Genomic DNA, 25,050 nt, shown 5'->3' on the forward strand with positions numbered 1-25,050 from the left:
CTTCATTCAAGAACTTCAAACCCAGGGATCTTCACTATTAGAAGTGAAAGGATGTAAGTTCATACCACAGAAGAAGAACAACAGCAGCATGCATACTCTGGTCTATGTTCTGAATTTAAAAAGAGGAAGGAAAGGTTTCTGAAAGCTGCTTACTGTCTATAAAAGGCCACATCCCCTGTCACAGTTAGACCACTCCAACATTACACATGTCTGCAAGTTTAGACAATGATTCCTTACACACACAAACACAAAAACCCGGTCCTTGTTTTGTTTAGAGCCCCAGTCACATAACAGCCAGAAGGGAGTGGCGTCTCGGGGGTGGAATTTCACTTCCTGTATCTCTCAGGTGAGTCACCTGGCCGATGTCGTCGATCGCTCAGGCTTCTCTCGACATCAAACAGGCGCATCTCTTGTGAAAGTTTCGGGCCTGTGAAGGATCGGACCCGGCTGAAGAGGACGTATTGAAGCGTTTCTTGATGCACGACAGGAAGTCAGGAGCTTTACTTCTTTTATTGAACTGAAGCTTGACCTGTGAGGAGGTAGTTTCTCCACTCTGCGGCCTAAACACTCCTGGAAGAAGTTGCCTTTTTGAAATAATAAGCGTTATTTTGTGTTCTCTATTGACTTCCCCGGCGTTATAGGTGATCTGGCTTTATTTAAACTATTTCCAGGACTTTATAAAATATGAATCCATTGCTTAAAGGACAATTGGGAGCGTGTGCGCTCCTGCTCCTGGTGTGTCTTCTGGACTGCGCTTGTGGCCAGGCGGTCGGTGAGGAGTGCTTCAACCAGTTCAAGAAAGGTCGGGATGATTTCATTCTCGATGCCGATGAGTCCGTGAAAGACGGAGCGACGTTCATCTCGTCGCCGAAACTGGATCGATACAGGGACTGTGTGAGCGCCTGCTGCAAGGAGCCGAAGTGCAACGTCGCCGTCATGGAGAAAGGAGACGAGGAAGGCTCGGTCAAATCCTGCTTTCTGTTTGACTGTCTGTACAAGAAGACATACGCGTGCCGCTTCGTCAAGCAGAAGGGATACATGAGTTACTTTCTGGACTCCGTCTATGACGGTTATCTTCAGGTGGATGTCACCCCAGGTAAGAGCTGAACTCTAATAACGAATCCTGAGAAAGATATTTGCATTTGATCAGATTGCTCCAGCAGAGATGCATATCACAGTCTGGATCCTCTGTTGATAAGACTCTCAGGATTGGCCCCTTTATCTGTAGGATCACAGGATCATCCAGTCGTCATGTTTTGTAGATACAGATTTATGAAAAGGTATCATATGATAAAAATAGCCATTATAACCTACATTCTTCTGGTAAGATAAATGCATTTTCCCCTCCACAGGACCACCCTTTTAAAACCATGGTTGTATGTGAACATACCAGCTAAGTAAATCAATTAAATCAGGAGAAATCAAAATTTGTGTGCTTAAGTAGGCTAATGGCTTTCAGTGGTTTATGTGAGGCCACATAATTAGGGCAGAAACCTTCATTTCAGCGTGTTGACACACGTCAGGCCGTCAAGACCCGCGGTTCAGGTTTCTGTTTCCACCTCTGCTTCTTCAGGTGTTCCAGCTGGATCTGTAATATTAGCTCACCTAAGCACAATTTGCTCAAACATTTGTCTGCATGTGATAAACACTGATGTCATGGTCTCTCTCCAGATGAATCTGACCGTCCACCTACTGCCAATGGAGGCCAGGACCTGGTGGTCCAGCCTGGGGAGATTGTGACACTGAACGGCATCACAAGCACGGATGACCAGAAGATTGTGTCCTACCAGTGGAATATGCTCACCGTGTATCCTCACGCTGTCATAGAGGTGAGTAGAGAGACTTCTGAGAGTCCAGTTCTTGGGAAGATTAGAAAAAAAATACTTGAACTATCAATAATCTTGCATCTCAAAATGTCCACTTGTGTATCTGAGCCTGTTGCTTTGTTGAATATCTGCCATCAAGAAACCACTGTCTTTCCTTTGCATTGTAGAAAACCAACTTTGACGACCAGATTATGGTTTCCAATCTGACATCTGGAATGTACAAGTTCCAGCTGTCCGTCACAGACAACAGTGGCCAGTCAGACTCCACCAAGGTCACCGTCCTGGTTCTTACCCCTGAGCAGTCTGAGCGTGAGTATGGGGAAGCCCCAGCGTGATCTACAGGATTTATATTTTTCATCATGTAGGCCAAGAGTTGCACAAAATCTGAGCTTGTAAATTGAATCTCAGAACTGGGTGCCTCTGTTTCGTTAGTTTCTCTGCAAATAGAGACTCATGGGGGGCATTTGGCATGAGAAGTGGTTGAGTTTCATCGGTACACATGAGTCATGTGTCACCGTATTTGTTGACATTTCCTTTGGCTTATTCAGACTCACCTGCCGTGTGTTTTAATGTTGGGACACAGCAAAAAGAGCACAGTGCCTTTTTTTTACTGGTCTATATTCCTTCTATTCAAATAGTTGATGTTTTTCATTTTCTGAATTTAAAGCTCGAAATAGGCCTATCAGTTTCTGAACAAGGTGTGACTTGTGTGTTATGATGTTGTGCATTGCACAGTTGTCTTTTATGTTTTTCCGGGGGGGCTTCCAAGGAACTCGACTCATTGTTTGGCATTTGTCACAGAAGAAGCCACTCTCTGTTAGTTGCAATCAAACCTGTCATGGCATGCCCGCCTAATTCCTGGAGACTGAATGACGAAACAGCATGAAGATAGAGAGATAAAAGCTCACATTATCGGTCTTAGTAGTCCTGAAATATGGAACAAGTTGTTTCTTTCTGTTGCAACGTGGGTTGGTTAAAAGTTATCCCTGGCGTCACATGACGTATCCGTGCTTCTTCTCTGGAAACAAAACACAAAAAGCTCAAGTCAGGCTCTCCTGGCGCAACATGTTTGGAGTTTTTCCTTGTAAACGGAAGTGACTGCAGCCGGTTTGGTTCTAACAGCTCCCCTGCTCCCATCCCACTCCCTCCACCCCCGACTCAACGAAACCTGTCAGTCTGGTTTCAGCTTGAGTAACACAAACACTCTGTGATCCTCTTGATCAAAAGTGATTTAGGTGTTATCGTTTCAAAGTCCTTTCTTTTCCTCGTGGCTGTATTTGAAGGTTGTTGGTTGGTTGTCGATTAAAGGACAAGAAAAAGACTTTTAACCATTCTGCGGCTCAGTTACTTATTAACAGCTCGTGTCCTGGATAGTGTTAGGAATGTGCTTCAGCGGAGTGGAGTAGGCATGACAGTGACTCTACATGTCAATGCTGCCACATTTACACCACAATAATGAATGGATTGAGGAGCAGTTAAAGCCATTGTGATGTGATCACACTAAAACTTGGTAATGAAAGTGTAGCTTACAGTTTCTGTGACTTGAAATAGCAGCGCTGTACGTGAGAGACAAGTGTTGCTGATTCACACGATTTCCTTTCTTCGCCAACCTCACTGTCTATTGAAACTCACCACATCTGGTTTTCTGTCGCGTTTCTCTAGACAGGAAAACCTCATGTGTCCTTATACATGTGTCTACTTACAAGACAGACACCAAAAGTAGGAAGTAAGGACAAAGGACAAAAGGAATCCCACCACATGTGGTGTGACATATAAGACAAAACTATTAATGGTTAGTTGAACTGGATTATAGAAGCGAAAGGACAAGTGTTACATTGTGTCTGCCTGGTGAGATCATCTCAGACACATTAGATGGCTATTCCAGGCTATGGAGAGATGACTTCTGAGGGAGATTGTTTGTTGAGTACGCAAGACATCTTTGATGATTTATAACTCAATCGTACCATCAATAAGCCTCAATGAGAGTGCTATTTCTCACATTGTCGCTGCACTAATTAAACCATGTACATGAAATCACAGTGTGGGTTCACAATTACATCATTAACTCTCAAACTTGGACTTCTCACAGTGGTGGATTCTCCCAAAAATGAAGAGATTCCTGCCATTGGGACGCAACAGTTTTTTCAAATGTGATAGCATTACCAGTGAGATTTAGTATGTATAATACTGGCATGAAATAACCACAGATTTCCAGGATAGCCTTCAGTTATTTATTGTGGATCAAGTCTAATCCTTTGTTTTGTGTCCCACCAGACCACTGTATGGCTCCGAAGAAGATTGGGCCGTGTCGTGGCTCCTTCCCTCGCTGGCATTACAATGCTGCCTCAGAGACGTGTGAGGAGTTCATGTTTGGGGGCTGCAGGGAGAACCTCAACAACTATCTCACCAAGGATGAGTGCACCAACGCCTGCGCCGGCTCAGGTATCTGCGCTCTGTGCTTATACACATGGATTTTTTCGATGGTGATCAAAGAGACGGGAGCAGAGCATTTCAGACAGAGGGGGAATATAGTGCTGCAGCACTGGACAGTATGAAAAAACTGTTTTTTTGAGCATTAAAGCATGTAAACCTAATCTAGTAGTAACATAAAAATAAAATTATGAATGCTTGTTTGTTTATTAATGGGGCAACCATGGTAACAACAGTGTGCTGCTTTTAGCATTTTATCAGTGGTGTAGTAGCATGCACGATACTGCTATTTTTCGATACTACTGCTGCAGGTTGCAAATGTCAGAACATTTCCAGACCAACTCATGGTGGTTTTAATATAGGTCATCTAACGCTTATTGAGTGAAAATAAAAGTTGCCACTCAACGTTAGCTGGAATGGCAACACTAAAATCGACCAGTAGTTATAGGAATAGTTTTACATTCTTGAAATGTTATAAAAGCATAAGTCTTAAAGAGATTTGATGAACATATCTTTACCACTCTCACAGCTGCAGTAAATATGATGCTATAGCTAGGAGACCATTAGCTTAGCATATCCTAGAGACTCGAATCAGGGGGGACACAGTGCAGGACTACCTCTTCACTTGGTTTCACATTAGTTTCATGGCAAACAATATGTTTGCCCTTTAAACATGTTATTATTGACAAAATGATTTGATAGTAATATTATTTTGTTGTTTTGTCTTTCAGACAAGGGTGGTAAATCAGGCAGAGGTCTTCCTATTCCTGGGGCTCAAGGTAGGTGAATTCTACTTTCTAACACAATTCATTTTACTCCATTGTTAAAAGATTTATCTCAATCATATCTTTTCTTCAGCAAGTAGAAAGTTAATAATGAAAATGCAAATGATCCCTTCTGTGGGTGACGTCAGGTCAACAGAACATTCCTGTCCTGCCAGTTTACGGTATATGCTACCTACTGTTGGCATACGAGGAAGGCAAAGAGCAAAAGCAACACGTGCATTTCCAGATTTTGTAAATTCTTATATCGTTTCGTCATTCTGTGATTTTATTTCACAGAAATTATTTAAGTCATTTATTGTTTCGGATCTTTACCAACACCTCAGGGACATATCTGGCTCTCAAGCTGCTAAATCTGCTAATTGCTCCAGTAATGTTCACCAGCTAGTAGATGAGCTGAACTTGCTATAAAGCTCAATAAAGCTGAGGGTAGCTGCTTTAGGTGATATTTATTTGGAGGTTCATCAGTAGAACAACCCCTTTCACATTGTCACTTTTTTTTTTCACATGTTGATATTACGAAAATATCAACACAGCTGCTTTAAAGCAACAGTTCTGTTGCAATATTAAGTGACAAAGTCCTCTGTGTTTGTGTGCCACAGGAGAAAAATGCGGTGCTCCCTGTACAACAGAGCAGTTCACCTGTGATAATGGCTGCTGTTTGGATCCAGGCCTGGAGTGTGACTCAACACCACAATGTAGCGACGGCTCCGATGAGCAGAAATGCCAGGACTGTAAGCAGCGACTATGCAAATTAGGCTTCATTTTCATACTGGCTCATGGAGTTCTACCTGCAGACACGATATGACACCGATACAATGTTTCCTCAAAAGACATACTAACTTGAATTATGTTCTGTGTGCCCAATAGTGGACAAAAAGTTTCGTATTCTGCTGCAGATTCCAGTGAACGAACAAAAAGGTGATATTTGAACTTTAGTCTTTTTCTTATTGTTGATTTGTGCCTATCATTTTTCATTTTTACAATGTGTTCATACTGTAAAAATAGAAAAACTCTTGCCATCTGTTAAAACTGTTCTTCCCATAATCTCACCCCACCTGCCCCTTACTGTGGTTCACAGTGCGCTGCACAGAGCTACCTGACACAGGAAACTGCAGAGACAGCTTCACCAAGTGGTACTACGACCCCTTTCAGACGGTCTGCTCACGCTTCAACTATGGCGGATGCTCAGGAAATGAGAACAGATTTGACACTCGGGAGGCCTGTATGAAGTTTTGCCGTGGGGTAACAGGTGGGTTGTTATTAACACAAAGTGAGCATTATGTATAAATGCATCCTGGTAAATTAACATGCAATGCATACACCTAGAATAAAGATACACGGAGAGGCCTCACCTTAGATACATGACGAAAGTATAATTTTCCCAGTACTCATTGTCACACCAGTCCACCTGAATTTTTTTATGATATTTTGTTGATGCAATGTTATTGTTTGGGTCGCCCTTCTCGTCTACTGCTCTCTACCTGGTGCTGCACTTTCTACTGCCTCAGGCTGTTTTTTCACCAACTATCACCTGTGGTTGCCCATGGGGGAGCAGCTGGAAACTCTGTGAACAGGGTGAAGTGCAAATGTTAACTCTGAATCACTCATTTATCAGGAAGTTGCGCTTCTTTGTTAGTGTTCAAAACTCATATAAAACTAGAAGATACAATGAGAAACTAATACTTGAACTGCGTCAATCAATGTTGAATTAATGAATGACAACATGTAATGGGATGGGAGTTGCTTGTCCTGAGAAAAGAGACAGGAGGCTAGTACAGCATGCTCACAAAGACTTCTATCAAGCAGAAAAACCAACCGAATGAAAATGGAACCAGTAACTACAAAGTGGTTATAACACATTTCACAATACAAAACTACATAAAGTAAAAATGTACTGAAAGGTAATTCTGTTCACTGTTTCCTCTTTGCACCACCATGTCGCTGTGACGTAAGTGCACTTTCTGTATCAGAGGTAGTCTTTTTATGAGTCCCGAGCACAAAGGATTGCAGCATTCACTAGCCACTAAAAGCATTATGGGGTCAGTTCGCTGAGCAAGCTATTGATGGCGGTGTTGCATTGTGGGTAATGTAGGCAGCAGGTTTTGAAAAGGAGAATAAAATAATTGTTTAAGGAATAAAACTCTTTGTTTCTGCTGCATTGGTTCTGATCATTTTCACAACACATCAGATCACATCCTAAGTCCAACAATGTAATAGAAAAGTAGAGTATTTTTTGAAAGAGGTGGTGTCGGTGTTCTTCATAGCTTGTTTCCGTTGCCCCCAAATGGCCAAAAAAAGTTTTTGCAGGTTTAATTTTCCTTCCCAGAATAGTCTAGATTTTATGTTTTGTATACGGTTATGAAAAATTCTTACTATATCATGTCTCTTTTGTTCATTTCAGCAAAGGACGTGTTCGTAAGAACTGGGACACATGCGGCCAATGTGGATAACAAGAACATGGGTATGTCACGCTTCATTTTTTTCACACTACACCATAGAGTGAATCAAATACAGACATGGTCTCCATGACATCACCCATAAGTCACTGAAGAGGCATTGTGAAGCCATGTGCTTCGGCCATCGCCATCATGGCAGTGCCTGACTCTGCCTAACTCATGGCTTATCCAAAAATGGGCAAAGAGGTTGATCTTGGTGGGGCTGAGGCGAGCCCCTGTACAGTCGTCATGAATGGGGAAATTAGCAGTAGAAACCCCAATCAGTTATAGTACCAGACAGTATACATGTTTATTTCTGTTTTTGAGCCAGCCTGAAGTGATCAATTGAGGAAGTGCAGTTTTTTGATTATGTTTATTCATTCGTTTAACAGTTCCTTTGGTGATAGCTGCCCTCCTGGGACTAGCCATCTTCATCCTGCTGGGCGTCTTGGTGTACTGCATCGTGAAGGGAAGGAAGAAGTCCTCACACCAACGTGTGCTCGTCAACCCCCCTCCGGTCTCCTATGAGGACAGAGATCGTCTAGTCTACAACACCACCACCAAGCCCATCTGATCACTCAGTCCTCACCTGTGACCCCCCTCCTGGTGGTAATGACTCTGCTTGTCGGAGCTTTGTCGTCCCACTGAACAGACTCAGATTGATGAAAGAGGGAACAATGTCCGCTGACTAAGTTTGGAGGGGATCTGTTTTTAGTTTGTTCTGATATGGATGTATTTTGTAAGGGTGATGTATACAGAAGGCAGAATGTCTTCTGCAGTGATGAAATGTGATGTCTAATGATTTGACTTAATGCATGTGATGTTTTAATGCATTGACCTGTTAAAATGTTGTCAGTTTGTGCTCAGGTTAAAAGGGAAGGATTTTCATTAGTGCAAAGGTAGATTACCATGAGACCAGGTAAATATCATTAATATTTCCTACTTTGTTGTACTTGCCTAAATGATCTGATATTTGTTAGTGAACAGCTCTTTTTAAAATAAAGCGTTTTAATGTCGGACCCATAAGTCCACATTGGTCTAGAGTAAAGTAAGAGTCTAGATTGCATGTTCTTAAAAACGAGCTCTGGTAATTTTTGTGGATGTGTAATGTCATATGGTGATCCCTTTAACTTCCTGAACTCCTGCCACACCAGCTTCTTCTCTCTGTCAGATTTGGTTTTATCTTGTTCATACACCATTGTTACATTGAATTACATAAACATGCTTAATGTACATAATCTTAGAATTTTTAGAGAGTGATATTTTACATAAGGTTATTCTGCAATGATTTTACAAGAGTATTTTTAGAGCAAGCATAGTGCACACATGAAATAATTATTATTGATACCTTATAAAGCAGCCTTGTTGTTGAATATTCAACAATTTAAACTTTGTACATATGACCTGATATAGGTTTTTGTAACTTTGGCAGTATCGTGATGTTTATACCAAATAAAATAATTAACTCCACAGCTATTTGCAAGTGTGTTTTATCTTACCAAAGATCTTGCCAACATGTGTGTTGACCTGGGTGTGATTGACTGCTCTGCTGTCTACATGCAGTGTGAATTTTATATTTTGTTTTTTGCTGCTTAGTGAAATCACTGTATGTCGTGCTGCTAACACTGCTCTGCAGAAAAAAGACACAGCTATCCACACGATTCCATTCTCTCAAGTGTAATTTCAGTTCACTATGTAACTCTGTTACCTCAGAATAACTGCTTCAGTATCATTTTGATGGTATAGTGTCTTGTAATAGGGCAAATGATGTCTCTGCCAGAGCCTCTCCACCCCCCCCATCACTATGTAACTTCAGTGAGAGGGTAGGATCATCGTGTTACAAACATGTTCACATGTTCTTGTGTAACTAAGTTTTTTTTGTTTAGTTTTTAGGGATTGATTATCAAGAATATGCACATATTCTTTGACTTACTTCTGGTGTTCTGACTCTTAAGTTTCCCTGTGTGGGAACAGTAATATTTTTCATATCTTAAAGGATAAGTCCACCCAAAAATTACAATTTAGTCATTATCTACTCGACCCCTTAAGGTGTAAAGTCGGGGGAAGTTTCATAGTTCCCAAAACATTTCTGGAGCTTCACAGCAAGACAATGCTGCAGCATTCTCCTAAACAACTTAAGTAGATGTGGATGATCATTTCCTTTAATCGTCTCGTACATTTTTTTTATGAAAAGTAAAGTTTTTATATCTCTATCATATCCATCAATAGATGATGTTTCAAGCAGTGCCTGGGCAAGTAGCCTTACCTCTTACTCATTATGTTTGCATTCCTACATTAAAATAATATGTGATACTTGTCTCCTTCTTCCAGTCATTCTCGGGATTCTGGCGTTGCTTAAGGGTTCACAGTTAGTGAAATATTTGCAAATATCAATCGGATAAATATAAAAATTGTCTTTCACTGGATCATTCAAGTTTCAGGCATACACCAACTGTTAAGACAGCGGCACTGTCCTTTACTGCCAGCAGATGGCGATATTGCTTCATTAGATTTAACTCAGCAGCCTTGTGCAATTAAAATTAATTAAAATGGGCTGCACTAACTATTTATTTGCTTCATACATCTTTGTCTTATTTAGAATCATTATCATAGTGCACCTCTTGCTATGTAATTCATGTTTACATATAACATATTCAAGCAAGTTAATTCTGTAAGAACTCTGTAGATATAACAACACAAGCTTGATTCTGACATTCACAGTATGCTCGAGGACTTTTCTTAAGTCATCCAGCATATTGTTTCCTTCACACCCCTATGGAGGCAGAGAGGGGGGTTGCTCCAATGCAAAAAGCGCCCCTCTCTATTTAATCAGCCAACCATAAATTAGCACCCATCCAATTGATTCACTGAAGCATCCTTTGTAGGTCACCCCCAGTCCACTGACCTAAGCGTCATAAAAGTAATTGGAAGGGTTACAATTTATTATGTTCTTTCTCAAGCCTGTCACTGGTTTGCATATATCTCATGAGTGAAGTAAAAATACTTGGATGGGAAAAAACATATTGCTTGTTTACCACATTTTAAACGACGTCATACTGGTAGAAACTGCACAACTCTGCAGGCCAGATGTTCTGATGTGGGAACACCTCTCACCAAACAGACACTGGCCTGTCAAAAACAGGCGGTCGTCTGTTACATTCACTTGCTCCTCGTAGATTAGAGACTCTTCAGACTCATGGGATTTTTACCAACAAACTTTTTTTAAAATGATAAAAACGACTTAAATGTTATTGATCTACTTCCAGGTACCTATTTTTATTGGGATGTGACAAAACAACAAAATACATCCATCCAACATTATTAATTTACTTAAAAGACCACGTAATGATAAATGGGCCGAACAATACACAGGTTTTTTTTGTTGTTGTTGTGTTTTTAAAACCATTTTCTATCTTGATCACCGAGAATCAGAAGAGATTCGCATTCTTGTTGCGGTCCCTTGCGTTCACTAACAGGTAGTATATTTCCGACAGGTCGTGAACGCAGCATCAGTTCTTCCCAGCTCTTCAAAGATGCAGCAGTGCTCGGGTGTTGTGCTCAGTGTGAGCAGATGACCTGCGGTGGGATGTGCGTGCGTGTGTGTCTGAGCGGCTTTTAACATGTGAAAAGAAGAATATAACCAACGGAGTAACTTTAAGATTTTTCGTCAAGAAACTACGGAGAGCAGTTTTACTGAGGGCAGAAGTCGTCCGACGGAAAGAAGTTGGCGAGTTCGGTACGTGAAGTGTTTTTGACAACTTTACCAAACCTGAGCTAACTCCGCGTTAGCTGTGATGCAGGTTGAGTTCACTTCAACATGTCAGGAGGGTTTCTCCAACTCTGTCGATACTGATGTTGTGTTTTTGAGAAACACTGCACGTTTTATTAGCTTTTGTCAGGCGCGTTTCGGGCTGTCGTTAAAAGGGCTAAAATGTAGCTGTTTAACGTTATATTGCTCATTTTCACCAAAAACAAACCACCCAAAAGTTCATTAAAAGTACCAAAATATCTGCATGCGTGTCTTTTTGCTTATGAATTCACACTCAGAGTCCGCTTTAGAGCTCTGTCTCTCATGTATTACTTCAACACATCACTTATTACACATTATGATGAGCTCCATCGCCTTCAAAGTTGCATTACCTACAGATACTGCATACTTTAAGGGCATTTTTTGCTTCATACTGTGTAATTTCACAACCTCTAAGCTGTGAGCCCCGCAGGGTGCTGGAGTTTCAGTCAGATAAGAAATGTTTGTCTTTGGACCCAAACACTTTCAGTTGAATGAACTTTGATCAGCTGGTTCTCCCCTTTCTTTGTTGAAGATGAGGTTTTTCCACTCATGCATTCACGTCAGACTTGTGAGACAACTAACCTCCATGCTGGAGTTGAATCATTTGCCATTTCCTCTTTCCCTGCATCCCATTCCCACCCCCTATGGTGCCCATACTTGGCCCCCAGCAAACCTAATTGTTTCTTGTCTAATGAGCACCCCAGTGAGACACATTCAGGCTTTAAATGCCGGCTGTTCATAGGTCAGTGACTTTCCCCACCAGCTGTTGACGAAGAATGGGACAAAATCAATCAGTTACCAGTGAAAAGTTCTATTTTCTTCTCCTTTTGACCTCACTTGACCTTTCAGACAATAACGTCTCAAATTGATTTCAGATAAATGTTGCCTCGATGCGATAAACAGCGCCTTCTTCCAGGTGGTCCAGACAGGAAACTGCCCGAGTGTATCTTGGACCTCAGACTTGGCTCTTTATTCCTTCTTCCCGAGTCTTGGTATGCTGCAGCTGTGATAAAATCACCAGAGCTGCAGAATGCAAGGGAGGTTTCATCTGAGGAGACCATATAACTTTTAAAACCAGCGTCTGGGCTTTCCATCAGCCACTTTCTTTATTATTTAGTGGTTCAATGCTTACTTGATGCTGCTTAGGGTAGACTTGGATCTCATGAGACTATGACGCTTTTGAAAGCTGTAGCTAGGATTACACTGTGAGAGTTAAAGGTCGACTCCAAACGGGACCTGTCAACTTTGTTTTTGTTTTAAAGTGAGAGCGTGCGCATCAGTGATTTAGCATTACAGACACCCAAGGGAGGTCTGGCGCTGCATTTTCGCTGTTATGATGTTGACAAGCCCCCATGAAGCACAAGGGAGCTGTTTGCTTTCAGATGGGGTGTAATGCACCTTAAAATGAGCACACTCCAGTTCTATTTGAAAGCTAGACATCTAATTTTAACCAGCAGCCCTCCGCTCTCCCCTCCAGACCCCATTGATTGGAGGAATACTAAATGGACAACTTGTCTATTATTTATAATGTTAAAAGAACGGAAGTCTTCGCTTGTCAGTCTCCATTTAAGATGGCACTTGCAACCTCACTTGCCAGGTATGCATTCTGTGGATAAAGGTAATTTATGGGGAGGTGAAAATAGCTGTTTCTCCTGTTTCAGCACAGCAGGGAATGATTATTCTGCCATTAAGGGCTATTTTGGCCTGGGTATGGGATCACCATATGGTCGAAACTCTTCACAGTGCCCTGTGGGTGTTCGTTTGGATGGATCACTTATCGCCACATCTAAGCAGCGTGCTCCAAAATGCAGTGGACTAAAATAAAAGGCTCATATGTTGTGTGTGTGTGTCTGTGGGAATCCACAGGTTTTGGCAACGCTTTTGTGGAAGCTGTGGATTTGATTGAGATGAAGCAACAGCGTGAGGGTTGATTGTTTTCCCCAGTGAATGAAAAGCTGTTAGTCTCTCAGGGCCTGTGTGTCAGGGGACAAACTGCAGGAGTAATGTGGGAAAGAGGGCACTCACAGAAAGGCTGTTTTTCAGGGGGTATTTTCTGCCGGAGTAGACGGGGTTAGAGGGTGAGAGAGAGGTCTTGCAAGATAAACATGCGACCAGTGCTGAAATAATAAAGACTCTTCTGTCTCTGTTAGCCTGTAGGACCTTGGACCTCTGCATGCTGTTCCAGGTTTGATTTTTATTTGTTCTGACCGTAAACATCCGTCCTGACTGATGGTGTCTTATAGGGACCCGCACCACAGTGTCTGACTAGAGGCATCCCAGGGGGCTTATGTCATACTTCCAGATTCGATGAACGCAGCGTGAGGCGGTAGGTCTTCTGACTGTGAGAGAGAAACGCAGCAGGAATTCTCTGGACTAATTTTAGCTTCTCCTCCCATCAACTTGTTCCGCAGGAAAATGCAATTAGTGCAGTTAATTGTTGCACAAAAGGCTGATTGAGTCCTCTTGAATTCAGATGCTGGATCCAACTTTTATGTAATCTGTTGTGAGCATCATCAATTGATAGTAGCACAGTCGATGGATGGGAGTTTTCCTCCACAGTTAGAAAAACGAGCCAGGTTTTAAATGTAAACGCAGCCTGTTTAATTGGCAGCAGTCGTGACATCCGAAAAAACATTTTTGGTCATGTACGAACTAGAGCTCCAACAATTAGATGATTATTTATGATTATAGAAGTTAATTGACAGGAAATTAATCTCAAACTATTTTGTTAATTGGTAAATTTTTACAGTCATTTTTCAGGCAAAAATGTCAAGCTTTTTCTGGGTTCAGCCTCTTAAATGTCAGGATGTGCTGCATTTCTTCATCACATCTGTGAAGGCGGTTATATTTTCACCTGCTTCTGTTTGTCGCTTGGTTGGTTGGTTTGTCAACAGGATTACACAAAAACTATTTGAAGGATTTCCACAAACTTGGATGGAGTATAAGTCTTGCCCCAGAATAGACCTCATTAACTTTTGGTCCAGATCCAGGAATTTGTCCTCCCTTTCTTTAACATTGTGAAATAGGGCATTTTTCAGCATTTTTGTTTAATTTTTAGGGTATAATGCATCTTGATGATGCATCTTTGTGTTTTTGGAAATTGTGATGAGCATTTTTCAAATTATTTAAGACTAAACGATTAATCATGAAAATAATCTGCAGATAGACAGATAGACAACTGAATAATAATTGTTAGTTGCAGCCCTAGTACTGTATGACCACATCCTCAGTGACTTGTCTGTGCCCTCTGTAACCCTTCCTGAAGAGACAGAGAAAGTGGCATGTCTCCCCGAGAGCAGAAGTCTTGTTTTCCTTCGGCTTCCCCTGTAGACACATTCAGTGGTTTCACTTCTCTCATAACCTTGATGGGCTGTCAGTGGTGAAAAATGCTCCAGATAGTCATCACCCCCCGAGGACCCTTTTTCCTTTTACATGTTAGGCCTGAGGTCTCGGTTCAAGGTATATGTTTGTCTGTGCATATTATCTCAGAGTGAGGCTTTTAACACATTTATGGTGATGACTCAGGACAAATTTTCTCTTTATTTGCACAAGTGCTGTGTCTTGCCAGCATCTGTCCCCGTTAATTATCATGTTTGTTGTGTTTTAAAGAAAGGAATTCAGGCTTTGACTGCCCGGATCAGTGTAAAGCCTGGCGATTAGAGGAACAAGGAAGTTTATCAGCCCATCTGAAGAAGCGATCCATTGCAGGTCTTTCTTTTAATAACCATCAGATTGGCTCTGGTAGCATCTGTCTTCAATTAAGGGGCAAGTTGCAGATTCCCATGCGGGAGGTTCATGCTGCGGGTAATTCTGTCATCAGCTGTGGGAACCAAATGCTCTCCATTTGTGTGAAATGGCAGCTAGTTCAAGCACAGGTGGCCAGCTTGGCATGAATGTTGGCTTGTATGTAGTGTTTTCTTTAGGATTTGAAATTTGGCCGTGCCCCCTCCTTAGGAAAACAAGGACTTGGAATTGCCATATGTCAGCAAACAGGAGGGGAAAGTTAATGAGTTACTATTGTTGAATTCTGTCCAGATGTGTCGGTAACATCGCTTTACCATGTCCTGCTAGAGATTATCAAACATTTTGACTTTCTCCACCCAAAACATTTTCTACATCCACTGACAGCCTTGGATAAGACATTGTACATCTGGTTCTTAGAAATGTTTTTCCAGTGTGTATAGGTTTGAGCCTATTATTCCTAGTCTAGCCTCTCATTGACCAAAGACAGATTAGCATAGTTTTGGTCTGGCCATTAAGCAGGGTTAGCTCATAGGTCATGGTAGGTGGGATTATGAGAGGATTTTATTAGTTCGGAGTTCAGAGACAAGTTCAAAACCTGCCCCTCGACATGAATACTACTACTGCAGGTTACACGAACCCGCTACTTGAAAATCAATTGGTCGAGCTTGGTCAAAAGCTGTTTGAGGAGGCTTCAGTCTTGAAGAATGTCATTGAAGCAGCGCTGCCAAGACTGAGCATAAATCTGCTTGTTTTTACAGCATTTGTTATAAGTTTTGCATTCAAAGATGCAACAAGGTTATTGATTTCAGTCAGATTAAAAATGGCGATGTTGAAATATTTTCTATTCTATTTTATAGTTATATTTTGTAATATTGTATGTTGTAAATAATGAAAATGTATGTTTACATTAAGTCTTTCTCACCAATTGCAAATAGTTTTATAGAATGTTTAAGACTTGCATTGTTTACATCTGTTTGCTAGCTAACAGTCATCTTCATCCTTGCCTTTGTTGGTGCATACAAGGTTATTAGGTGCGTAACTGTTACTTTTACTTTGTGCTGTATGTCATTGTGAGATACAAACAAATGTGTTCCTGAAAATGGTTAGAAAAACTCCACAGGGGATCTTTTAAATAAATGAGCTCTACAAAGAACCCACATTTCATTTTTAAAGGATGAAAAAGATTTTTTCCCCCACTCGCTTGTTGTGCTTTGCTGGAAGATGAAAACAAAATAATAACAGTTTTATAGCGGCTGACCTTCTTGTCCAGTAAACATGCTCTACTTGAGTCCAGGCTGCAGCTGCAGGGTCCCTACAGTGAAGCAGTGATCCTAATGTGTGGATCCAGCTCTGTGATTTTCCTCCTTGCATTCCTGCACATCTTAATTGGTGAACCTCCTGGCAGTGGGTTCTGTTGGCCTCGGCTGGCCTGGCTGTCAGCTCGGCACAGTGGACAGCAACGCACTGGGAACAATGCCCATCCTAATCCCTGAAGAATTCCCGCTCCTCTGATCTAGATGGCCCAAGAATGTGATGTTTAAAAGGCCGGAGGCTCACCAGGAATCACAGGGAGACGAGTTCTCATGCACAGTCTTCCATGTTAATTTGTTGTAAGGAGCCAGAGGGGCAGTGATGTGAGAAACTGGCAGCACAGTGGCTCAGAGGCGACACACCTCATCATTAACAGCACCGCTGCCTGGCATGAGGGATTAGAAAAATACATGCCAGGGTCGAACCTGTAGTCTCACGGGACAGTTACACTAATAACTTGTTTTGATGCATCATTGATCCATTTGTAACAATTATAAAACAAATGTATACTGACAGGACTGGATAATATAAAATGTACCTACCTACCCACTTTTTGAATGAGCGCGCAGCAGGCATTCATAGTTATGGTAGTGATATTTCTTTTTGTAAAGCAATTTCAAAAATGTTACACATCAATTAAAGATGCATAATTGATACTTATACCGCTCAAATTGCATGTGTTGCTGCTACAGTCCATTTAATTGATTGGTTGTCAACTATTAAATGAATAGCCTTATATTTTGATCATTGATTAATTGTTTTTGGGTAATTTTTAAAGAAACAAATTTCTGATTGCAGCCACTCAAATGTGAATACTTTCTTTTTTTTGTAAAACTCCTTCATGACAGTAAACTGTGGACAAAACAAGACATTTGAGGACATCACCTTGGGCCTTAAAAAATAGTGATCAACATTTTTTACAAAATTATTTCAACATTTCAACAACAAACAACTAATTGATTTATCAAGAAAATGATCAACACATTAACCAAAATGGAAGTAATTCTTTGTTGCAGCCTTATCAGAGAGGTTTGTAAATGTCAGATCCACCACATTTACTTTGTAGCTGCTAAATCTCTTGCGTGTACATTCATGTTTAGCTCGACTGTTATCATTCCAACCCCCTCCTGCCCTCTCTCTACCGATTACTTCATATCACAGTTTCCTCCACTGTGCATACCTCAGCCCCAGCCTTGCTATACTATATTAGCCAGTGGCATGAGCAAGCGCAGACCAGTGAGCAGGGGAATGGGAAGAATTTCCTTTTATATCTAAGACCTGAATAGACCGAAGCTGGTTTGCTTTCAGTGGTGAGGCCAGTAGAAAAGGCATGGCTCGCTTGACAAAGGAATAAAAGTTAAAACGTTTTGTTTTTTTAATGAGAACCCACCAAGAATGATAAATATTCCCATGCTGTGCAAACTTTTTTGATGATTGATGATCCCTTTCAGTCATTATAATTAGCTGATTTTCTTTGTTATTTATGATACTAAATGAAGAGTTTTTTGGTTTAGGACTGTTGATTGGACAAAAGAAGCAATTTAAAGATGCCAGTTTAGGGCTCTGTGAAACTATGATGAGAGTTTTTCACAATTTTTGACACTACAATCGATTTTGTCATGAAAATAACCAGCAGATTAAATAATAATGAAGGTAATTGTTATTTGCGAACCCAACTGTGTCTACTGTAAGCTCTAACATGAAGTACCTTTATTATGTCTGAGCCTTCATGTTTTGTTTTGTCAGCTCCAGAGGCCTGAGTGCCATGCCAGAGGGGTCCCATTCTGCTCTCCACCAGGGCCCAATGGGGGAAGGTAATATCAATGCAATCATATTCAGTTTGCTCCTGTAATTGCTGCCTATGAATTGACCACTCTTAAAACATGGAGTTTTAATACGTTGGTGTATTCCTTATGGTGTATCTTGTTACCCAGGACAGTGTGCTAGCATAACAAAGTGCAGTGCAGTACAGCAGAGGTGAATGGAAAAATGCTTGAAATGGAAGAATAGAGGAAATGTAGAGGCAGAGCTGAGAGAGTAATGAACTTCCCTCCTACAGTCCAGACCGGCAGAGAGGCTCTTTGTGTGGCTGTGGAGCTCGGCCAAGCCCCTTTCAAACAGCCGAAACCCCTGAACACTCGCACATCAAACCAGAATGTGTCAGAATCACAGACAGCCAAGACGGTTGGTGCAGCCAGCGGTGCTGACCTTGTATGCTTGGGGGGGCAACTCAAATTACATATTATTTTAGTGTTCATTATCTTCAGTCACAGAGCCACAGCATTGACACAGGGCCTCTTTGTATCTGTTTGCCTGTTCTGTCCCTCAACCCGCCCCCACGCCTCCTCTCGTCTCCACTGAACACATTTGGCACTGGGCTTCCTCTTTGGCTGAAGAATACCAGCATGTCAATGGTTCCCTTTTTCCTCTGCGCCTGTCCTTTTGGTTCAGCTTTGGCCAGAGGAGGCTTTTGGCTGGGTGAGACGTGTGCCGCCCTCATGAAAATTTGTGTCTCTATTTCCTCAAAAGGCCAGGCTGCACTGACTACATGCTCCCACAGCTCATTTTGCAGCTCAGATGTCCAGTGTGAAATCACCTTGGCATGACAGAACACCCACTTGCAGTTGAAACATTTTCAGACTGGTTTTGTTTGCGGGCCAGTTTGAGTTAAAGTGTGACTGGCTTAGCTCTCCTGCTGTGGATGGATGGATGGTAATTAAGGGGCAGGGCTGCTGGTAATCTGTGTGAGATGGTGATTGGATGTGGTTAACAGGCAGGAGGAATGCTCATGGTGAAAGGAAGCCCCCCATCTGGTCAAGGTAAACGATAACAAGGTTGTGGCGACGATCCAGCTGCGAATCATCTTGATGGTTGAAGAGTTTTGAAGTGAAAAGAAGTGTATATCGCAGGTAGAGCTGCAATGATTAGTCGATTTGTTGATTAGTTTCTCAAAAGAATACACATTTTTAACTATTTTTATAATCATTCAGTCGTTTTTCTAACAAATAGCCTCTTAAATGTAAGGATTTGCTGCTTTTCTTTCTCATTTATGATAGTAAATAAAGATTCTTTGGGTTTTGGACGGTCAGTTGGACAAAATAATCAAGTTGAAGACGTCCCTTTGGGCTCTGGAAAATTGTGATGAGAATGTTTCACAATTAATTAATCGATAAATCGTGAAAACAATCGCCAGGTTAGTTGATAATGAAAATAATTGTTTGTTGCAGCCCGACTAGCAGGCTTTCAGTGGCACCCTTCGTAGTTTTGAGGGGGAACATCATCCCCCTTGTTAGCAAAATGAACAAAATGTGTCCCCCTTGTTGACCTTCGCCTCTGCTCCAAGATGTACCCAGATGTTCTTTCCAGCTGTTGAACATTTTTGTTGTTCTGCACTTTGAATTCACTGATCCAGAGGAATTGGATGACGGGAACCTATATAAGACCCCTTATTATTCTATTTCCATCTAAGCTAAGCTTCCATCTCCATGGTGGAACGTGGACAAGCATGATTATAATCCTCATATCCCACATTTTAAAGATATCAGGTTAAAAAAGCTTATACACGTATAGCCTGTCAATCCATTGACAGTGGCGCAGCCAGGTTTCCGCAGACCTGAGGCAGCATGAAGCATCTCTTTCAAAGATAAGAGTTCCCTCTGACCTACTTAACCCCAGGCAGGAATGTAGCTGTGTGGGCAGAATGTACAGCTTTAAAGGGGTTTTGGGGGGGACAGACGGATCATCTCCATTCACTGCAGCTTTTCCAGACCACTGGGCATAGGGTTGTGGACATAGATATATGATGGCAGGGATGGCCGCGTCTCTGAGTGGGCTGATCAATGGAGCTCCTGGACTGGAAATCTTTTTCTGCTTAATTGCCTGTAGCATCAATCACAGGCAGCCTCAGGTGAGCCTGCAGCAATTCCAGTTTCTTCACATCCTATCTGTCCAAAATGTCTCACTAGTGTTGCACAAGTTTGTTTATGTCATTACATAACATGGGTACTGTTGTAATAGAATTCCTCATCCACTGTATTTCATTTCATTGTTTGGCTCAGACTCCCGTGCTCCTCACAAAAGAATTTATTTCAATGTAAATTATTTTACAGCCTCCCACAATGGCATTCCTCCTATAGAGTTCTTCCGCTGGATTACACACATTAGTTACAGGCTCCCTGCTTCGAGTGTTCCTGTTAGATGGCCTCTTAGAAACTCATTTGAATCAATAAAACTCTTTATCAGCTTCCTCCAAAAACACTCAACATTCAGTTGGTGTTTTGTAATCAGGCATGCAGCGCATAATACTTTAGTGACATGGAAGACATGACAGGAAACACAATCATGGCTTAATAATAATGGTAATTATATGTTATTGTAAAAGTTCATGAAATGAATGCTGTTTCTGGTAATTTATTGTAGCGTGACAAAACACTTCTGTGTTTTGTAAAGTACACAAAAGACAATTACGGAAGTACCAAACTGTCAAATTCCTCATTTGACTGCTGTATACAGTAAGTGTTAATAAGGCCTACACTAGAGGATAAACGACATCACACCCTTTATGACACTGCTTGTGATAAACAGCTTGATGTGAAGTAAATTAACTGTCTTCTCCCTGCCACACTTCACACAGCTGTCCTGCCACCAGACTCTGCAGAGAGGCGCTAACAGGACAGCAGTTTGGTTGTAGACTATCAAATTGGTGGTAAAGTTTACAATAGACTCACACCTCCGGGCCCAGATGGTGTGTGATGTCCAGAGGAAATGTTAGTTTTGAATAGATCCAAAGCTGTGTTGTGTGCTGGTGCCTGAAGGGCTCTTAGAGGGGGGGCTTGTTGATAGAGGAGTTTCCTAAGTGGATCATCACATGCTTATGCACTGAGGTCAGCTGGCACAGCTGGATCCTTTAAGAGCCACAGCCGAGTTTAGGGAAGGTTTATGGGATTAAATTTGAGTTTTTGAGTTTTGTCCTTCTGCTACTTTGAGAATCCAGCATCTCTGAAACATATCAAACTTACATGCTGGTGAAGTCATATACATTGGCAGTAATGATAAAAAATCTTATTGTTAGAAATTAGAATAACCAGTGATGGATGCTAAGCAAGTACACTTTACTCCAGTACTGTACTTAGGTACAATTTTGAGGAGCCTTTTTTTACTAAGATGGTTGTCTAATACAAGAGTACATTTCTCTCAAACAAGCATTTCAGGAATCTCAAAAATCTAACAAAAGCAGCCTGATGTTTACAGTAAATGAGTGAAATTTGTAGACTGCACAAAGCACTCTTAGTTTCATTTTTAAACACCAGAATTCCCCCAGAACTTCCCAGCGTAACGTTTTGACCTTGACTGTCGGTGTGGAATGCAGGTTCAGTTTGTGAGCGTGTGTGCTCAGCCTCTGTTGTCCGCTGCAGTTTATTGACCAACCTTCAGGCTAATGATTAACGCAGCATTAAAAGCTCCTTGTGAGGCCAAAGACAGGTGTAAATCAAACTATCTTGGACATATGAAGAACTGGTTATGAAGCAGAAAACCTCTGAAGTGACCTAAATTCTTGCCTCTATCAAGGGATAAGAAATCAATCCAGGCCATTGGTCTTGGTGTCTAATCTCCAGTGTTCTGACTCATGCTGTTTGATAATGGTCTCTGAAGACTCAGGGGCCTAATCCCGGAGGCACCCCTTATACTTGTGCCTCCTGCCCTCCTGAGGGGCAGCCATTCACCGTTGCCAGGTGGGGAGGAGTTTTTCCCAAGGGGATCAGAGCAAGACTACCCTCCCTGTCTCCCAACAGCGACTGGGGAGGAGTTGAGTAGCAGAGGTTGTGGACGGGTGTTGAAGATGGAAGTTCAGAGTGGATCTCGAGGGGCGGAAGGGCTTTATTAAGATGTATTGCAAAACATGATTCCCTCTTTATCCCCCCGAGGGAAACAGGGTCACACACTGTGCACTTGGCTCTGAAAGACCTAGCAGATTAGCAGTCTCCTTAAGAGCCAGTTTGAAGTTGTTGTTTTTTTTCTTTCTTGTGAGTGAACATCCTAATCAACCAATTAGGAACCAGGATTTTCCTCTTTTCCACATGCTTTAATGTCGGAGGTAAAAGTCCTCTTTATGGCCAGTGGGAATTGCCAAAAAAAGTAACTCTGTGCTAACACGCTGAAGAAAAACAATTGAAAAGACAGCAAGAATGTGCTTCAAAGTATGGTTTTCTCAAGGAAGATAAGGGTATGTTGTAAGACAAGTTGTAAATGTGACGTGTAGATGCATCACATATTACCAGAACTTGTAAAAAGAAAACTCTTTGTCCTAAGGGGATTGAAGTAATGTATGATGTTGCCAAGACAGTGCTAGGCACCCAGGAAACAAACCTCCCAGATGTGACGAAACCACTGAAATGACCAATATTGCACAGTTTTACAGTTATCGATCATGCAGTTGCAGGTGTAGTCAAGTTACTGTTATGAGGAATCTCACAAGGTGGATTCAGATGTGATTCATCGAGCACTGGGTTCAGATTCGTCACTGTTTGCACGTGAGTCAGTGTGAATCAAGCAGGAGGAGCGGCTGTGTCAAGCGTTACTAACAGAGCAGGCAGGGGCTTGTATCTTTCAGTGAGATGTTCTGTCCACAGCGCTGTCACTCTTATCCTTATTGTTTGTTTCCTAATGCCTAACAAAGATGCAAATGACAGACTTGCTACAGGCGGCAGAGTGTTAAGAGGAGTCAAGGTGCTTCAGTGTGGCGCCTGTAATCTGCCATCAGTTTTCCAGTGAAGAGAGAGAGAGAGAGTCTGTTTTCTAATGCTAATAGCTCCTGCAGCTTTAGGATATATATTTGCATGCTGAACATGGATATTGGCTGTGTTGTTCCTGTTTCTTTGCCCCTGATTTGGTTAGAAAACAAAAGGCCACAAGCCAGACAAAATAGTCTACGTGAAACAGGAACAGACCACAAACTCTGGGTTATTTTTGGAGTCTCGTAGGGCAAATTGACAATGAATTTTGTCTTGGGGGCCTACTAATTTCACCTGAAACAGTCATTAAGGTGTGTCTTTCTCGGAGACAGCTGCTCTTTAACTGTGAAGTGCTCACTCATCATTCATCATATCAAAAGTCTGCTCACAGGAGTTGGAGGGATTGGAGATGATGATTTAGAAGTCATCGAGGACTTTAACACCCTTTTCTTTCTGGCTTCTTGCTTTGGTGGATGGATCTCATTACTGCTGTATCTGAGGTCATGCAAGGATTGACACATTACATAACACGTATAAATTACAATAATTAGGCCATTTATACATACTTTTGCTCTAAAAAAAAAATTAAAATATACAATCAGTTCAACTTGACAGGGATTATTATTATCTGTTGCTATTTTTGTAGACGCTTATAACATTTTCCATTGTGCACTGTAATTTTTCAACTAACGCTGTTATTACCCTTGTTTGTGTCTAGTTTGTTTCCTTAAGCCATACGTCAAGTAGACATTGTGTTATGTCAGCCTGTCATGAATGCAAAACAGTAAACAGAAGATGGATATGTGGACAGGGCAGTTTGAGATGTCGGAGAAAAGAAGACTTGTTCGGGGTATAATTTGCATGGAGGCTGGTTTGCATCAACTGATGTAGAAATGCGAGTCACATCATCATAGGGTTTTGCAACCAACGAGTAACGTCATAGCTGCATGTTGTGACTTATCTTGTTCTCAGAGAAGGTCATAATATTTTAGTTGGAAAGCACACACGCCAGAGAATATTCTTTATAAAGGAATGCTTTGTTCGCAGTACACCAGAAACTTCAGACGGATACAGATCATCTCTGTCGTATACGTGTCTGTAGGCTCCTTAAAAAAGTTAATAACCAGGCGCTGTGGTATTCATTTCAGTGTTTCTATTCACCTCCACAATGCCTTATTAGGCACTGCCTGTCAGTCACACAGCCATGATGTCAGAGGCGGACGAGTGTATGAACTGTCTGCATTGTTAACTGCATGATAAGCTGAAATGGAAACAAGTGTGGTTTTCACATTTTTAGTTCTAGACTGATTAGTCACGGAGCCCCTCAGTGAGTGAGTGTCCTGTCTGCTTTCAGCGATGAAACAGACTGAAGCAAATCACCTGTTGTACGCCCAGCGCCTATTTCTTTATCATTCACAACCCTCACATGCACTGGTTTTATCATCAAGTAGAGGGTCTCAGAATAGGAAGCTATTTCATTTGACTTTTTCTTAGACAAACAATATCTAATGTCTCCCGCTGGCGGTCTCCTAATCAAAAGAATGAAAACAATGGACGTAGTTTGATGACATTGTGAAGTAGGGTGGGATCATTGATTAAAAAAATCTGTCTGACATTCTTCCAGACGAGGTAATGTATTTTGTAGTTTTATTCATGTCATGTTTAGTCTTGCTTGCCGTCTTCGTTCTTCACCCTCTATTATCTGATGTTTCCTTGAAAGTAAAATGTAAACATGCTACATTAAATAGCATTACAGATATTTCTCTGGGTTTGAACATTGTTGGAAACACAACTCAACAATATATATAACATAGGTCTCGTTGTTTTTAAACCTATGAATGCTGAAATGTGTATGTGTTTCACGTTTAACATCATTTTGGAACTATTTGGGTACAGGTTGTTTTAGTGTCCGCCAGCATTGTATCGAAGTGCACCACTGTCCAGGGGATTTGGATTCACTGAAGTTACAAAAGAGAAGGGAAGGTCATGCTTGTAGCA

General features: G+C 41.5%; 2 protein-coding genes across 2 annotated transcripts in view; both read left to right on the forward strand.

The window, feature by feature from the left end:
• Window positions 1–331: 331 nt before the first annotated feature.
• Window positions 332–8,946, forward strand: spint1a (serine peptidase inhibitor, Kunitz type 1 a). Its single transcript, XM_084380508.1, has 10 exons — window positions 332–1,096; window positions 1,672–1,829; window positions 1,994–2,135; window positions 4,101–4,268; window positions 4,988–5,035; window positions 5,641–5,772; window positions 5,909–5,959; window positions 6,120–6,290; window positions 7,443–7,502; window positions 7,869–8,946. Exons 1-10 carry the CDS (start codon window positions 685–687, stop codon window positions 8,048–8,050), a joined length of 1,524 nt encoding a protein of 507 aa, XP_084236634.1. The 5' UTR covers window positions 332–684; the 3' UTR covers window positions 8,051–8,946.
• Window positions 8,947–11,027: 2,081 nt separating this feature from the next.
• Window positions 11,028–25,050, forward strand: part of LOC311274018 (pleckstrin homology domain-containing family G member 3-like) — a 33,732-nt gene continuing 19,709 nt past the window's right edge. Inside the window, exons 1-2 of the mRNA XM_084381413.1 lie at window positions 11,028–11,212; window positions 18,068–18,135. Coding sequence (XP_084237539.1) covers window positions 18,087–18,135 — 49 coding nt within the window. The 5' untranslated portion in view covers window positions 11,028–11,212; window positions 18,068–18,086. The remainder of the gene's footprint in view (window positions 11,213–18,067; window positions 18,136–25,050) is intronic.

The sequence above is a fragment of the Pagrus pagrus genome, assembly GCF_965226575.1.
Source record: "Pagrus pagrus genome assembly, chromosome: 18".
Lineage (NCBI taxonomy): Eukaryota > Metazoa > Chordata > Actinopteri > Spariformes > Sparidae > Pagrus > Pagrus pagrus.